Raw genomic sequence first — 17339 nt, 5'->3', positions numbered from 1 at the left:
GCATTAGTCGATTCAAGTAACGTCGTTTTGTACGTTAAAAAACGAACTAATAAGTTGATCGGCTGTACACGCATACATAAAATGCCGCGGGGTCGGTACTCAAAATAATATTTTTCCAAGCATATGGCGGAGTATAGTCGGCAGTCTCTACGCCGCTGTATTACATTATTTTTTGCATTCAATCGGCACTGTGACCTGTGTGGTATATGTTTACCGACAGCGCGTTAGCCGTCAATAATATTCATCCGGTTTTCGCTCAAGCTGACGGATTGTGAACGCCAGAAGCAACCCATTTCGTCGTCGTACTAGCTTCCAGTCACTACAGCCGTGGTTCTCAACCGGTGTGTCGCCGAGTAAGACCAAATGTGTCGCATGAAGTATTAATATTAAATGACATAATTTTTTTAAAACAATTTATGAGAAAAAAAGGTCTTTTTTATATTGTATCAGGGCCGCCTGGGTTAGTAGGCCGGTATCCTCTCAGTCTTGGCCTGAGTGTATTGCCATTTTTAAGAATCTAAATTTAGGTGTCATCGAACAAAAAAAGTCAAGAACCACTGCACTACAGGATATTCTGTAGACTGTAAGCAGCCATGAGTCAGACAAGACACTTATGTATTGCATAATTTACAATTTTTGTACGCATTGTTTTTATTCAATCATTTTTCTTGACTTGTCCCTCGGTGTCTAATACACTGCGCATTAATGTACCAATTTTGTCTATACTTTACGTCGAACAACTATCTATTTATGCTTGCATGAAGTATTTAGAAAAATATACTAGTAATATTTATATTTTAAATACATTTCACTTTTAAATAGTATTTACATAGATTTTGTGTGCAGTCCATATCTTGGATAAAGGTAGATTAGGTATTAAATATTTTACAATTATATGTTTTGTTACGTTTTTGATTATAATATACTAAAATGTATATTCAGTAAATTTGTTGTTATAAAGAATTAATTTAAGATCCAGAAGGATTAATATCGACTGTAAAATTAAACAACGACTACATAATAAATGTATCATATAAACATAACGTTGTAACGCGTGCAATCATAATTTTTTTATTAGCGTTTAATAATAATTATTATTAATTAAAGTATATTATGTTTATAGATTAAACAAATAAAACAATTATATCTTATAGACTATTTTTTATGGTTTAGTTTGGCATGTAACAAGCAATTGAAATACAAAATTAGATTACATTAAATCACTAAGTTTTCAAAAAAAAAAAAAAAAATGATATATAACTAAAACTTGTGCAATACACAAAAGAAAAGTTCGTGGAAGAGTCATAAGACAAAACTCTCTAATGGTTTTTTTTTTTATAAATTTTTCTAAAAAATTTTATTTTGCCTCATTTTAGCCGTATGGTAGGTAAAAATGGGGTAGTTGGTTAGGTCAAATGGGGAAGGATTAAAAATTTCCTGAAAAATAATATTTTTCTTCATTTTAATAAACACAACACACTCAATAAAACACATTTGTATAAAAATAATTTATAATAAAAAACATTTCAAGTTTTTAAGATTATAGTAAAATTATGAAACTATGACTAAAATGGGGTATCCCATTTTAACCATTTCCTAGGAATCCCATTAAAAAAAAACTAACAAGTAACACAAAGTATTATTTTTTTTTAAATTTAAATTTAAATCTTTTACTTAAAGTTTATTTAAAAACATAGGTGATAAAGTACTGCATAAATAATAATAATTACTCGTTAGCACTACCCGAAAGAAGTCCATAAAAACGTGATTCACTGAGAAATAATTTCTACAGCTTTACGCTGCAGAAGTAAGTTGTAAGCTGTTTTAAGCTACATGCTTAAAACAAAAGTTTTTTTTTTGTAATAAAAAGATTTGATTTAGAACAAATATTTAAGCCACTTCTTTCTGTGTTTAAACATCACTTGTTTTAATTAGTGTTATATTAATAAATTACAATTTAATTATCACTAATCGATTTAAGTATGACCAATAGGCGCAATGAACCAATACCCTATTTCACTAGACTACCCCATTTTGCCCACCTTTCCACAATACAATTATAAACTATATGGACTTTAGGGTGGTCTTTCACTATAGATGAAAAAAAAAAAAAATTAAAAATGTTTTCATCTCACCCCCTTAAACAGTGTACATACATAAAAAAAATAACTACATGAAATATTGAATCAATCAAACAAAGTTAACCCGTGCCTATTTGAACTTAAAGTTTGAACTTTTACAATTTTTCAAAATTTTTCAAATTTTTGTACTTATATCATAAACCGTTAATCAAATTGAAATTTATTATAGATACTAAATTAATTAAAACTATATTTACGAAAATATTTGTTCTATAATTTTTTTAATATCTTCAATTGTTGGTGAAATATATTGTCCCTTAGTATAAAAACTGTGTTTTTTTTACTTTTCCATGAATATATTTAAAACTAAAAATGTTAACATATTGTATCTAAAATAAAATGTTGTACGAGTATATAAAAATTGTATAATGAACTTAAACTGATAAAATTTTTTTTAATAGTTAATAATATTTAATAACATAATATTATTGTAGTGTCGATTTGTTACCGTCAGGATACTTAATTTTATAATTTTTTACAATTTGTAGTAGGTACTGTTTTTGTTCTTCATCTTTAGTTAAAATGCTGTTATATTCTTCAATTAGCTTTACTCCTCTTTCTGCCGTATCATTAACAACATTAATATGGGCTACAGTATTTGCTCCATCATTATACGCAGTGTTGTTAATCCATTCATCTGGTTCATCATTTAAAAAATGTGTGTCAATACCGAAACGTTCAAAAAATATTTTTGTATTTTTCGTTACAAAATGACTAAAATCTTTTGTAACTAAAGATGAAACTTCATGAGGTTTAATTGATATTTTTTTTACTATTTCATCTGAGCCATCGTTTGAAGTTAAAGCTTTAACCATCTTTTTTTTTAAATCGGCAGATACATTTTTATCAAAAAATGAAAAACCTATTGCTTCATCAGACAAATACCATAAATGTCCACAGAATTTTTTTAGAATTGTTTTTGAAACATCGGAGTCATAATAGTTATATACATCTTTAATAAAATTAAAATCTTGGTATGGTGCTGTTGCAGCATTTGGAGCCCCAAACCACGCTTTCACGTAAAGACGAATCAAAAATATACATATGTCCCTTAGCCCGATTTCCTCTTTTATATTTAAATTAAACTGATCTCTAAATAAATATATTTTTAATGAATATAACGCTTTTGCCATCCATCTAGCGTGATGAATAGCACCAGGTTTTTTTATAGTGATTTCATCAGATGGGCATCCTCCGAGAAAAAATTAATATTAATTCTATTAACTCTTTGTAGTCATCTCTGTAATGATTTTTTTGTAGTTGTTGCGTACAAAATTCTATTATATCGTTACTTACGTCCATAATTTTTAATTGTATATCATTGTTTGCGGTACCAATTGTTATTTTTTTTGAGTCTAGTTTTTCCCAAGCTTGCTGGAATCGTTTAAACAGCGTAATATCTGGACCCGAAAAACTGGTCATCTTCAATTCAAATATTGATCGTAGTATAAGTTCATAAATATGATGACGACATGGCAAATAAAGAAGGCTTTTATTTAGTAACTGTTCCAAAATAATACAAGCCCCATTTATTCTGCCTGTATCCTAAACTAATCTCTAGACTAGAGAATTTAGGCTGTTTAATTTACGTGAACTATCGGAATTACGATAAGGAGCCGATACAAATAATATCAGTGAATTATATGGGTATTCATTGCAGTTATTACTCTAATTTATAAAAATAACTTTTGGAGTTATCGATAAGTAAACAATACAAATTGTAATAATTTACGTTATAATATTGAAAAATATCGAAAAGACCGATTTTTAAACACTAACATTAATATATCTCACCAACAGTTGAAGATATTAAAAAATATATAGAACAAATATTTTCGTAAATGTAGTTTTAATTAATTTAGTATCTATAATAAATTTCAATTTGATCAACGGTTTATGATATAAGTACAAAAATTTGAAAAATTTTGAAAAATTGTAAAAGTTCAAACTTTAAGTTCAAATAGGCACGGGTTAACTTTGTTTGATTGATTCAATATTTCGTGTAGTTAATTATTGTATGTATATACACTGTTTTAAGGGGTGAGATGAAAACATTTTTGAACTTAAAATTTAAGGACCACCCTAATGGACTTATTATAATATTACAAGATATTCGAAGTATATTTAATATATATTTATTTAGCTGTTAGTATCTTATTGATTGATTAGTAGGTACCGACTAATTTCTAAAATGATTGTTTTTAAATAATATTTTGTTAGTGTAGTATTAGTTTGTCAATCATAATAGCTCAAGTTTAAATATTTTGTTATTATTATTTGAGCGTAAGTACCTAATTTGTAAATGCAATAATTTATAGTACTAATTATGAACTAAGCATTTTTTTTTTTTTTTATGTAATTCTTTTTTTTAATCTACATATAACTAATATTAATGAAATAGGTGTAATAAATAGATAATAATTGAATAAATTTTTTTATTTTTTATTTAGTTTTAGTCTAATTATCAATTAACTAAATATATAAGGTAAATTTAAATTCAACCTAATCATGTCATAAAGTGTCGCTATTGGGTGGCTGCTTTTATCACGTTTATCTCAAGCTATATTATATAATATTACCGCATGCGTACTTATCGTAATAATTTATTTACAGATTGTACGCTTTAAAATAAAAAGTTTAAAAAAAAATAAAAAAAATAAAAATATTAGTCTAATACATAGTATATGTAACATATTATATCTCTATTTTTATTATATCGTTATACTATATCGTTTAAATTTTTTTGTGTCATATTATGTTAAAATTATTATAGGTTAAGTTGTATAGCCACTCCAATCATATTCAAGATTTATAGATAAAAATATAAATATTTGTATTAAACCATGGTCATATTTTAGATATTATCATGGAGAATAAAAAAAATGTACTCAAAGTCTTATCATTTTTAGCGCTGGCGAATGACCTATATATATATGTGGGTTATTTTTTTCAAACTCTGAAATTCATCTTTTCTTATCACTTATTGTGTTTAGTAATTGTGCAGTGTACAAGTATACAATAGTGAATAGAATTTAATGTTGAAAGTTAAAATTCAATAGTTTCTCAAACTTGGTTTTTATTTTGTGCTTACAAACGTTTTAATGTTGTCATAATTCATATGACTAATTTACTATTATGAAAAGTTGTGTATCAAAGAATACCGTCAGGTTTCAGGTATGAATTGAAATTATGCATTTACTGTTATGATTATTGTACTACTTTTAATTTGCATCGTCTATGCACCATTGTTCCGATATATAATTACCAAATTAAATATGCCAAAATGATTGTAAATATTATAAATTATAATTTATTACCATGATATCGTACTATTCAGTACTTTTGTAGTCAATGGATGATGAAATGATGATAATTTATATTGCATACATATTATGATAATTAATATTAAAAATTTTATTAACTAACCGTTATACATTTGATGAATAGTTTTAAACCCATAATATTTTATCTCATAACAATAACATTAATTAAAATTAACATTATCATACATATTGTTAATTAGGTATTAAAGAATAACTGACCAAATTAATACTTAATAGGTACCTATTAATTTTTATTATATTATTGATTTGATTTTCATTGTTTTATAGGTATTAAGTGGTATACATATTTGATACCGTCGTTTTCAGAAGAAACCATGTCTGAATATGACGATGAGGATATGGAATATTCAGATCAGGATGATTATGAAGATTATTACAATGCTGATCGTGATGTAATGAGTCCACCACATAATCCTGATGCTGAATATTTTCCTGTTCAATGCCTTTCAGTTGACGAAGTTGAAAAATTTTTAAATGAACTTGTTGAACAGTTATGTACTAGTATACATGTAACACCATCGATGTCAAAAGTTTTACTTTATGAAAACAAATGGGCAGTTCAAGAAGTTTTATGGAAGTATAATGAAGACCCTGATAAGCTTTTTGTCGCTTCCAGAATGAAAACATTACAGCCAGTATCAGTTAAAACAAAAAGAGATAAATTTGTATGTCCAGTTTGTGTAGGACCAGTAGCTGAAGAATTAGGAATTACTAGTTTAGCTTGTGGACATTGTTATTGTGATAACTGCTGGCGTTGTCATTTTGAAAATAAAATAAAACAAGGCGTAAGTACAGAACTTTCTTGTATGGCATTAAACTGTGAATTACTAGTACCAGAAGAAATAGTTTTATCGACAGTTAATAAACCAATTTTAAGGAAAAAATACCAACAATTTGCATTCCGTGAGTATATTAAATCACATCCATTATTACGCTTTTGTCCTGGAGCTAACTGCACTGCAGTCATCAAATCTAAAGAGTCTCTTGCCAAGAAAGCTATATGTACTCAGTGTGAAACTTCGTTTTGTTTCAAATGTGGAAATGATTATCATGCTCCTACAGATTGTGCCACCATTAAAAAATGGATTACCAAATGTGCAGATGATAGTGAGACATCAAATTACATTGCAGCTAACACTAAAGACTGTCCTAAATGTAATATTTTTATTGAAAAAAATGGTGGCTGCAATCATATGCAATGTTTAAGTTGTAAATTTGATTTTTGCTGGATGTGTATGGGAGATTGGAAAGCGCACGGCACTGAATATTATGATTGTTCTAAGTATAGAGAAAATCCTCAGAATGGTTCAGAATCTGCTAGAGCTCGCGAAGCATTGAAAAAATATCTTCATTACTATGAACGATGGGAAAATCATTCTAAAAGTTTACAACTGGAAAAACAAACACTTGATAAAATCAAAGAAAGAATAAATAGTAAAGTTATGACAAGTAAAGGCACATGGATTGATTGGCAGTATTTATTAGATTCTGCTACTTTACTAGCAAAATGCCGATATACTCTTCAATATACTTATCCATATGCATATTATATGGATAATGGACCAAAGAAAGAACTATTTGAATATCAACAAGCTAAACTGGAAGCTGAAATTGAAAATTTATCATGGAAGATCGAAAGAGCAGAAACTACTGACAGAGGTGACTTAGAAAATCAGATGGATATTGCTGAGAAAAGAAGAGCTACTATGCTTCAAGATTTTTTCCATATTTAACTGAAGTTTGTATTTCCTTATTCAATTGTAAAATTACCTTGAATATATTTATTTTTTTTTATGTATATAAATAAATACATTTTTTTTCATTATTTTAAGTAACCTTTGTAATATGTATTTTAAGATTTTTTTTGATAAACAAGAATTTGGAATTATTTAAACAATGTATAAATTAAATTAATAACCAAATATTAAAAATTAACTAATAATATTATACATTATTATTGTATAATTACTTATAAGTTTTCCTTTAAATCATTTACATTACTATTTATAAACTAATAACATTTAAATTAATCATAGTTAATACATTAAATGTTAAAAAAATTATTAAGGAAAAGTAACTTATTTTTTCATTTTTATAATAAACCATGAGAAAGTCTAATAATTTAATTTGGTAATATTTCTAAGGCTTTCAAGTTATTTGATAAATGAGCCAACTGCCAAATATCTTGACCATTTTTATCTTTAGTACTTAAATCTGAACCATGTGAAATAAGGGTTTTGATCACATCCAAATTGGCAAACATCAACACTAAAAAACAATGTATTCATTTATACTATTTGTGACAACTTATATAGACAATTAACTTAACATTTTTTTTTTACAAATTTCAACTTTTAATTTTAACATTTTTATTCTTAATATACTTACCTGCTCTCATTAATGGAGTCCAACCTTTAGAGTCTACTGAGTTTACATCACCCCAATTTCCTTCCAGGAGCATCTTAACTGCGTCATTATGAGATCCATCTACTGCATAATGAAGTGCTGTTTTTAAATTTCTAATTATAAGCAAATATAATATAAGATGATTAAAAAATATTTAAAAAAAAATGTCAATAATGATAGGTCAGACGTACATATCTTTTAAAGTAAAGTCGGCATCATTGCGAGCTAATATTCTTATTATATCTCCATGACCATGGTAAGCAGCTGTCATCAACGGTGTAATTCTTGTAAACAAATTTGGTAAATTCACATCTGCTCCGTATTGCAATAGAGTAAGTACCATGTCGTTATGGCCAGCTGCACAAGCTTTGGACAAACTACACTCGCCCAACTCGTTGTAAATGTTTATATCATGAGCTCTTGTATCTAAGAACTCCTGAAAGAGCAACGGTAAATTTTGATAGGCACTATGATGAAATGCAGTGATACTCGGACATTCACCTAAATAACATGATATATGTTACATGGAATTTATGTCTATAGTGAAATTTTAATTTTAAGAAAGACTTAGTATTGGCCTTATATAACTATTCTTATCTTGAAATGATGATTTATGAATTGTTTGTGTTGTATATTACATTAACATCAGTGTATTTATAAATTATTAAAAAACCAAAATGAAATTATAAATATCCTACTTTTTGTAGTTAAACTGACTGTAGCTGTATCCAACACTGAATTCTCTGAACTTACATTATGCAATTCTATTTGTAGATTAAATTTGTAAAGATGGCTACCAGATAAATTTTTAACACAAAAATAATTATGAAATCCCCTAAAAAAATCATTTACTCTATAACTAATTAAATACTAAGTTTTTATAGTTAAATATAATAACTTGCACCTGTATATAATCACAGAATTTTGATTATTTTCATTCATAGTCAATTTGAATAGGGGCTTTAGAATATCTTGCGGCTTGTTCCATTCTAAGTCAATGGATCGACGATCGACATTCAACACCTTCAAACTTAACTAGAAAATATTTTATAAAATGTACCACAACAGATATACCTGCTGACATAATTTCTCAATTGTATCAAAATGAGCAAACAAATATCCATTTTTTTGATTAAATTCAAAAGTGATGTAACTAATAGCCAATGGTAACAGACAAACCCTGATAGATATTTTGAAAACAAATTTTAATTTAACTCTCATTTAAGGGGCCGAAGAAGAAATCATATACATGTAAGCTAAAAAAATGTGGATACATAAGTTTTATATTAAACACAGAAATCTAATATACTTAGAATACATAGGGTTTATAATTTTAGAATTTATTCCCTAGTTTCTTCAAAAATACTCTTATATATCATAATATAAATACTACCTATATACCTATGTAAATTATAAGAACACTTTGTCTTCATGTTGAAGTAGGTAATATTTATATACGTAGTATTTACTATGTTAAAAATATAGTATACTATGCTGTAAAATATTTTTCTGAGAATTTTAATACATGCAAATTAAATTTAACAAATATTTAATTATTTATAAATATTTAAAAGTATTTATATTTATCTATATGCCTATAAACAGATATTAATGTAAACATGTTTTTGGGAGCCTCCCTTATATTATATTTACCTTAAAGACCATAATAATTCTTAAAACAATGAACTTAAAATGTAATACATTTTAATGATAAACATTCATTTTTTATTAAATTAACTCAAACATTTACACAAACCTACAATATAGAAATAAAGATTTGTAGACAGGTATTACTACACCATTTGTTTGTTCCCTTAGCAACCACAATAATTATAATCACTAATCACTTACCTTCATGGAATCTTGAAAGTAGACATTTAAGAAGATTAATGTTTATTCTAATTTCTAATTTGTATTTAATTAAAAATATATTAAAACTTAGTATGGTCCTTACAACGCACGTAACAAAATCATCAACTTTAAGAAAATACAGCTGAGTGGTTACTGATACAAGTTGACAGTTAAGCAATTTTTGCACTGTTTTTTTTTTTTTTTTTTTTTTTTTTTAACACATTTTTGATATTTTACTGATAAGTTGAATACATAATTGCTATGTCATGCATTTCAATCCAGATTTTTAAAGAAAAAAACAGCAGATAATATAATAATAGAAAAGAACATATTATAATAACAATGTATATAAAATACTTAATATTTAATAATGTTCGGAATTTCGATAGCTGAGGGCTCTATCATTCATTCCCATAAGATATATTACCAAAAACAAAATTATATTTATTTACAGGATCATTGTGCTGTAATTTTAATGTATATATTATACATTATAATTAATAGGTTTAGTAATAATTATTATTTGTAATTTAATCACAACATAATATTAATAAAAATAAACATTTACAATTTTAAATAGTATTAATAATAATATGTAAACAATAAATATAGTTTATTTGATTGGTAACTCTAAAACGAATTAACAAAAATAATTACTCTGTATATATATATTTTTTTTACAAATTTGTCAATTATAATATTTGAGACGTTGAACTTTGGCTACAATAAATAATTGCGCCAGTAAAATTTAAAGCAGCCGCTAAAATGAAAACTGGAAACCAACGGCCATGAGATGCAGTCACAAGTTCTGCCGTCAGAGGACCAGATAGTATTCCTGGTATGGTAGCCTAAAATATTTTCAAAACAATCAAATTAAAATAATTTATTTTAAAATACATTTAAGTGTAAAGATTAGTTTTAATACATGAATTTAAAAACAACTACATTCAAAAGTTAATGATAATTACTAAAAAATAAATTAATAAGATTGAGTATTTTAAAAGTGTTTTAAATCATAAAATTAATCATTCATACAGTAGCACCAATTACTATGTATTAAGTATAACGGATGCTATACCTATTTTAGATAGGTGATACTATTGCAGACGATAGAAGTTCATAGAGTATATAGGTATATAAGTTAAAGATATTTTAATATAAGTACATTAAGTTTATCCCAAATTTTAGAGTAACAAATTCACTGTTTACTGGGATACTTTATATTTTAGATTTTATTCTTATGCAATAAATTTAAAGCTGATATTAGTGCCGCTAAATTTATAAATAGAAATTATTAATAACATTTACCAGAGTATTGGATACTGAAAAAGTAATGCCAGCATGATTAGGAGCCACTTCAGAATGATTACTTAAATGCCCAGCTGAATTACATGCACATAGTCCCATTGATATAGAAATAAATCTATCACATAAAGTAATTAAATTTTAAAGCATCAATTGATTATAAAATATGTATTAATAATAAGTAGGCCTTACATTATGGCTGCTTCTAAGCTATTCACTGTACAAAATAGAATTAGAAATATTGCTGGTCCCACTAGACCTATAGTAGTCATAAGCCTTCGAACAGTTAATACTGACCATCTGCCATAAATTAGTTTATCTGCATAATTTCCTGCAACTATATTCAAGATAATATAAAAAAATTTAATTTTAAGAAATAAATAATTAAACATGTAACTTAAAATTATCTAGCATTTTGGATTTAAAATTAGAATAAATACAAATTTAAATTTTAGAACTTTTTGGTATTTTATACCTGTTTAATTATTAGTTTATAATAAAAGCATTATTATATCATAATTTAAATCGTAGAAAATTAATCAATTTCACTTTTCAAAGAAAAACAATTGGAAAAAATCATTAATGAGATATACGTGTTTTGAAATACAAAACCAAAATCGAATAACCATCACAAAATATTAAAAAACATCAACAATAAATATACATTGATAAATAAATTACTAGAAATAGTGTAATTTTTCAGACATGTATCTAAATAATATTAAATTGAATATTTTAAAATTATGCATTGTAACAATTAAGTACAAACAAAAATCAAATGATTTTTTTAGGCATACTGCTAAATGGATTAAACGATTCAAAATCATAAAAATATAACATACATTATGTTCATATTATACAAGCATATCAGGTGAAATATATTTTTGAAAAAGTTTGAATATTTATTACCTATCAACAACAGTTTATGTTTGGCATCAATATATGTATAAATAAAATAGTATAGATACCCACATCAAAGAAGTATTTATTAACATTGAGATCTTTAAAATTATTTTTACTTTATTTTCATTGATCTTTTATACATATATTTTTATTTGAATAATTAAGACTTACCAATACCAAACACTGAATTGAATATATATGGAACAGCTGTTAAACTAATACTATGTGAATTAGCACCAAGGTAACGCAAATAAGTAGGTAACCAATGCATTATTATGTAGTTGGACCAATTCATTGTAAAGTGAGCTATATATATCGCCCATAAAGGCCAATATATAAAAAATTTTCTCCAATGTATACTAGAATACTATATAAAAAATAGTAAGTTTTATTATTTTAATAAAAATAAATGTATTATAAATATTAATTACATTTTAACATAAAATAATACTAAATAGTGTTAAGGAAATTGGATACAAATATTTGTTATCTTACTTTTTACATGTGAAACACAGCAAAAAATTAAAAACTACACATTTTTTTTATCCATACGTCCTATATATGTATAGAAGTGATAAATATTATAAAATCAGATTTAAATTCAATGTTGAAATTTTATAAGACCAATAAGTAATTATATTTTTAAAAATTTTCAAACTTCAAGTCAAATTTATTGAAATTAAAGAATAAAAAAAAAACCTGTTTGATCTCATGTATATTTGAATACGTTAAATTAAAATAATTTTTATAATATTTATTGTTTTACTATATCACATCATACTGATGACAACAAAATTAGTAGTTTTTAATAAATTACAACTGTGAAAGACAGACAACCAATACTGATATCTATAATGCAACTAAGTTAAGACAATGACCAGTTAACATAGGACAAATCTGGTTAATTTCAAAAAGTAGGTCATTGTTTTAACTTTGTCTCTGTATAAGATGAATATATAATAAGAATAGCATAGGTATACATAATATGTGAATATCATACTTGAGGAATAATAATTAATGGAAGCTCATCATTTTTTCCATAATCTTTTTCTGAATATAATGAAATCCATATAAGTGACCAAACAATACCAATTGAACCAAATAAATAAAAACTAGTTTGCCACATTAAATGTGGGCATATCTAGATAAAAAAAATTATTTTTACTATTAAATATAAGTAACAGTTAATATTATCATAGATTTTTATTATAGATATAGCTACTGGCAAGTAAAGAATGAAAAGAGGTAATGTGAATACTTCCCATACCTTTGGAGTAAATTAACATTATTTATTATACAATTATTTCTTACACTACCCAGATAATTAATACTACATTATTTACTCTGCTGAGTAGATAAAATACTTATAATTTACTAAAAAATAACAGTAGTTAATAAATGTCTTTGATGACACACATGTAATAAGATATTGTATAATTGTAGATATTATTAGTTACAATTTATGAGAGTGCATATTTCACATACAAAATTTCATTGATTTATCAAGCCAAGTTGTCAAACATAATATTAATTATTAAAAATGAATTGATTTATTTATCAATTAATATTATTTGTTTATTTCATTATATTTCATTAAATTTAATACCTGTTTAATAAAAAACTTTAATATATTTTTAGTATTAAAATAAATAAATAAATTGATAAAATACATTAAAATCTATAAAATTAAACATATTATATACATAAATACTATGTTTAATATTTAATTACTAATCATCTTCCAAATATATAAGAAAAAAATGATTTGTTAAATTATTATTACCTCATTTTATTAACTATTTACTTTATCCATTGTTTTGTGAAGATTATGTACACATCACTTAGATAAAGTAAATAAAACATGAATGCTGGGGCGCTATAGCTATATACTTGTCCCAATAAGTACCTTTAAATGTATCTTAATTAATCTACTTAAAATTAATGTGAATTATTAATGAGAGTTATAATTCCCTAGTAAAGTAGTAGAACTATTATCCATAGAAAATAACTATAATAATCATAAAATGAGCCTCCAATTAAGCTTGCAGTGAGGTCTAATATATATTTATATTTCATGTAATATTTTTGTAAGAAGCTATTTATAGTAGCTAATGAGAAAGTAAGTTGATTATTTTTAGCAACTATTTAATATATTTATATTTATTTGCTTTAAAATTATTTAACATCCTATATTTTTTTTTACTAATCTACACCTGAATATTGTACAATTTGGGTATTTTAATTCAGAAATAATGTGCCAAAAATAAATAGTTTGTACATTATTCAAATAATTTGAATATTCATAATAAAAGTATGGTAAAAAGCTTGTATTCAATACATTGATTTGTATAAGTAAACATTATTAACCATTAAGCAATTAACTTACCACAGTTGCAACTGTCTGGCCAACAGAACCTGCGGCCACTAAGTAACCAAATGCACTTGAACGTTCTGTTATTGCTATATTATTAGCAAAAATATGAAATATGGTTGGTAATCCTAAATTTTATTAAAAATGAATTCAAGAATTTTTTATTAACTCATAAATAAGCTTATTTAAAATTGATTTACCTAATCCTTCACCAAATCCTGATATTACTCTGCATAAAATCAATGCGAATGTGTTATGAGATACCCAAGGTGTGGCGACAGTTGATATTGACCACAAAAAAACTGACAATAATAAAATTAATTTACCACCAAATTTCTTAGCAGCACAAGCTCCAATAACCTGAATAAATAAAAAAAAGGATATTGTTTATAATAAATACTTATTATTTATCATTCATTTTGTAAGGTTTATAAGTATATATAATTTAGTTACTTGACTACTTAAATAGCCAAAAGCAAATGCTGATAATATCCATCCTTGCCAATGCATTGTCCATTTGAAATAACTAGTCATTGGTATTATTGCAATTGGCATAATAACACGATCAGCTGCATTTATAAAATTTGCAATAGAACATAATACCACAATTTGAGTGTGACTCATTTTAGAAGACATAACTTATGTCTAAAAACAGTATTAGTTAATCAATAGAATGAATGTTATTAACATGTTTGGATCATACATTTTTCATAGTAAAAAGATAAAAGCATTTTAGCTTTTTAAAAGCCACGTCTTCATATTTTTCAAACATAGTGTATAGTTTTTTTACTGACAACATTTAAATTTAAAAAAACATAGTTACAAAATAATTTTCACGTAATATTAATATTTAATAATGTATCGAAACAATTAAAACAAAAACAAAATGCTAATGATTTAAATAAAAAAACATTTTCTTTAGGTAGACGAATAATAATAACGATATAATATTATATTATTATTAAATATAAATTTATAATACAGAGTATTACACGATTCTACTTTGACGATAAAAAATAAATACAAAATATAATATACAAAGAAAAAATTAAAAGATAAGCATTATCATTATCAACTTATCAATTTAAATATTTATATTTTGGTTACGGTCACGGTTATCCATCCACATAAAATTACATATAAAAATTGTTTAACATGTCTACGCAGTACGCAGTTATCAAATGTTATAATTTTGAATTTCAGAGTGAATAGAAAATCCAATTTGAAATCTATCTTTTTACTCACAAATTTATATTACGATTATTATCTTAAATCTTGACCGTGATCGGTGTGAAATGTGAATGGTGTATCACTGTATCGTGATATCGTGATATACCGACTACAAAATCTCTCTTCTCCATTCCTAAAATATAACTAAAATTAACTTATACATAATTAACTATAAATTGAAACATATCTTGACGTGACACTTTTGCTGTGTTCTTAGAGTTTTAACGTTTAAATTTTTTGTTTGTGAAGTTATCGAAGAAATTGTAGCTGGATAATACGATAGTTTATAATTTTTGTTTCATATCAAGTCTCTTATTAGTTATTACATATTATGTTTTATATGTTTATCGTAAAATTATTGATTGTCTAAACGTAACTGTTCGAACATTTAAACAGGAAATCCTCTCCTAATAATTTTAAAATAACTAGAAATTAATACTCTGATTCTTCTTGACATGTCTACTTGCCAGTCTGAGAATGCAGATGTTAGTAGTGACGATGAACAAGAAATAATGAGAAGAAATTGGAAAAAAAATATCTCTGAAATTGAAAAGGTACATAAATAAAAATGTATTTGTATTAAATTATTCTCTAACAAACCCAATTTTATAGACAGCATTTAGAGAAGGAGCTACATCTACAAATCAATCTGATGTGATGTTCCAACTAGGATTTGATAATGGATATAAAGATGGGTTTAAAGATGGTTATAAAAATGGGTCTTACAAGAGTACTTTAATGTAAATATGACTATTCTTATTACTAATAAATATAAAATTACCCATTATACTATTTTGCTTGTAATGATAATAGATTTAATATTTATTTCAAGGCTGTTAAATAAATTCAATTTTTCGGAAGACTGTGAAGAAAAATGAAATATTTCAATAGTCTTCTGCATCAAGAATATGAATATCAAATATTTAATTATTTCATAAGAACAAACTTTGGAGAATATTATTTGATATTATGATTTTAAGTTATAAATCAACTAAGATACTATAATCATTGTCATTGAAAGAAATTACCAATCAAAATATCTTAATTCATTTTTAAGAAAAAAAAAAACTTATATTTTCTTTTTTTATTTTATTTAAATTTATAGTACTTCTAAATTATCTCAATCATCAAGATATTTCTATAAATATCCTACCAATGTGATTTTTTTTTCTTTTCAAAAATAAACTTTCATCGATCTCTACAATTAACTCTGATTCGCCTATTTTTCCTTATAGTTTATTTTGATAGCCATTGTCCATACTTCACGAAAATAATTATTCCCCTGTATTTTCATTTAAATTAAGGTTTATATATTTTTATTAATTTTTATTTATAACGGTTTAAATACAAAATTAATAAAATATGTTATATTTAATATTTATGAATAATCGAAAAATATTTTACAATCTGTTTAAATTATTTATGTATATATAAAAAAAAAAATTTAATCTATAAATGATTTTACTTTTTAATATAATATATATCATTATATCAAAGATAATATTATGAAATTGAAAACATTAAAATAATTAATAATAATACATTTTATCCAATAGTGTATGGTTACATTTAAGGTTGAATAATCCAAGTACATTTTTTTACGTACATTTAATTAAATGTACTTAGAAAAATTATGGGAAAATACTTTTTCCGACAATTAGTCTAAACTGAAATTTGGTATCCTTATTCTTTAATCAGTCATTAATGGGTAATTGATAATTTTTTAAATATTGTTTAATTAATATGCAATTATTAATTTTGGATTAATTAGTATAAATGAATTACAAC

General features: G+C 25.0%; 3 protein-coding genes across 4 annotated transcripts; 1 reads left to right on the top strand and 2 right to left on the bottom strand.

The window, feature by feature from the left end:
* Positions 1-5123: 5123 nt before the first annotated feature.
* On the top strand, positions 5124-7310 carry LOC112596220 (potential E3 ubiquitin-protein ligase ariadne-2). The gene is made up of 2 exons (XM_025341723.1): positions 5124-5315; positions 5753-7310. Exon 2 carries the CDS (start codon positions 5800-5802, stop codon positions 7216-7218), a length of 1419 nt encoding a protein of 472 aa, XP_025197508.1. The 5' UTR covers positions 5124-5315; positions 5753-5799; the 3' UTR covers positions 7219-7310.
* Positions 7311-7587: 277 nt separating this feature from the next.
* Positions 7588-9936, bottom strand: LOC112596211 (fibronectin type 3 and ankyrin repeat domains protein 1-like). Of its 2 annotated transcripts, none has more exons than XM_025341710.1 (6): positions 9743-9936; positions 8796-8926; positions 8590-8726; positions 8083-8392; positions 7874-8004; positions 7588-7753 (listed from the first exon to the last, which is right to left on the bottom strand). In XM_025341710.1, exons 1-6 carry the CDS (start codon positions 9746-9748, stop codon positions 7608-7610), a joined length of 861 nt encoding a protein of 286 aa, XP_025197495.1. In that variant the 5' UTR covers positions 9749-9936; the 3' UTR covers positions 7588-7607. The 2 variants fall into 2 exon arrangements, with proteins under 2 accessions (XP_025197495.1, XP_025197494.1); XM_025341709.1 differs by lacking the exon at positions 9743-9936 and adding an exon at positions 9545-9572.
* Positions 9937-10420: 484 nt separating this feature from the next.
* On the bottom strand, positions 10421-15148 carry LOC112596208 (probable anion transporter 4, chloroplastic). The gene is made up of 9 exons (XM_025341707.1): positions 15025-15148; positions 14775-14966; positions 14522-14681; positions 14337-14449; positions 12951-13091; positions 12122-12317; positions 11240-11384; positions 11051-11165; positions 10421-10590 (listed from the first exon to the last, which is right to left on the bottom strand). Exons 2-9 carry the CDS (start codon positions 14955-14957, stop codon positions 10435-10437), a joined length of 1209 nt encoding a protein of 402 aa, XP_025197492.1. The 5' UTR covers positions 14958-14966; positions 15025-15148; the 3' UTR covers positions 10421-10434.
* Between the last annotated feature and the right edge of the window lie 2191 nt (positions 15149-17339).

The sequence above is a fragment of the Melanaphis sacchari genome, unplaced genomic scaffold (genome assembly GCF_002803265.2).
Source record: "Melanaphis sacchari strain LSU unplaced genomic scaffold, SCAv2.0 Contig310_pilon_pilon, whole genome shotgun sequence".
NCBI classification, from domain to species: Eukaryota; Metazoa; Arthropoda; class Insecta; order Hemiptera; family Aphididae; genus Melanaphis; species Melanaphis sacchari.
The sequence above is the reverse complement of the archived record's forward strand: the minus strand, read 5'-3'. Positions and strand labels throughout refer to the sequence as shown.

Excerpts from the sequence above, each read along its gene's own strand:
- LOC112596211 (XM_025341709.1), bottom strand. Across the intron at positions 8,393-8,589 it reads AGTCAGTTTAACTACAAAAA|GTGAATGTCCGAGTATCACT; the intron begins GTAGGATATTTA and ends CATGTTATTTAG. Across the intron at positions 7,754-7,873 it reads GACTCCATTAATGAGAGCAG|TGTTGATGTTTGCCAATTTG; the intron begins GTAAGTATATTA and ends ATTGTTTTTTAG.
- LOC112596220 (XM_025341723.1), top strand. The coding sequence starts at position 5,800 with ATGTCTGAATATGACGATGAGGATATGGAATATTCAGATCAGGATGAT.
- LOC112596208 (XM_025341707.1), bottom strand. The coding sequence starts at position 14,957 with ATGTCTTCTAAAATGAGTCACACTCAAATTGTGGTATTATGTTCTATT. Across the intron at positions 14,682-14,774 it reads TTGGCTATTTAAGTAGTCAA|GTTATTGGAGCTTGTGCTGC; the intron begins GTAACTAAATTA and ends TTATTTATTCAG. Across the intron at positions 11,385-12,121 it reads CAATTCAGTGTTTGGTATTG|TTGCAGGAAATTATGCAGAT; the intron begins GTAAGTCTTAAT and ends TCTTGAATATAG.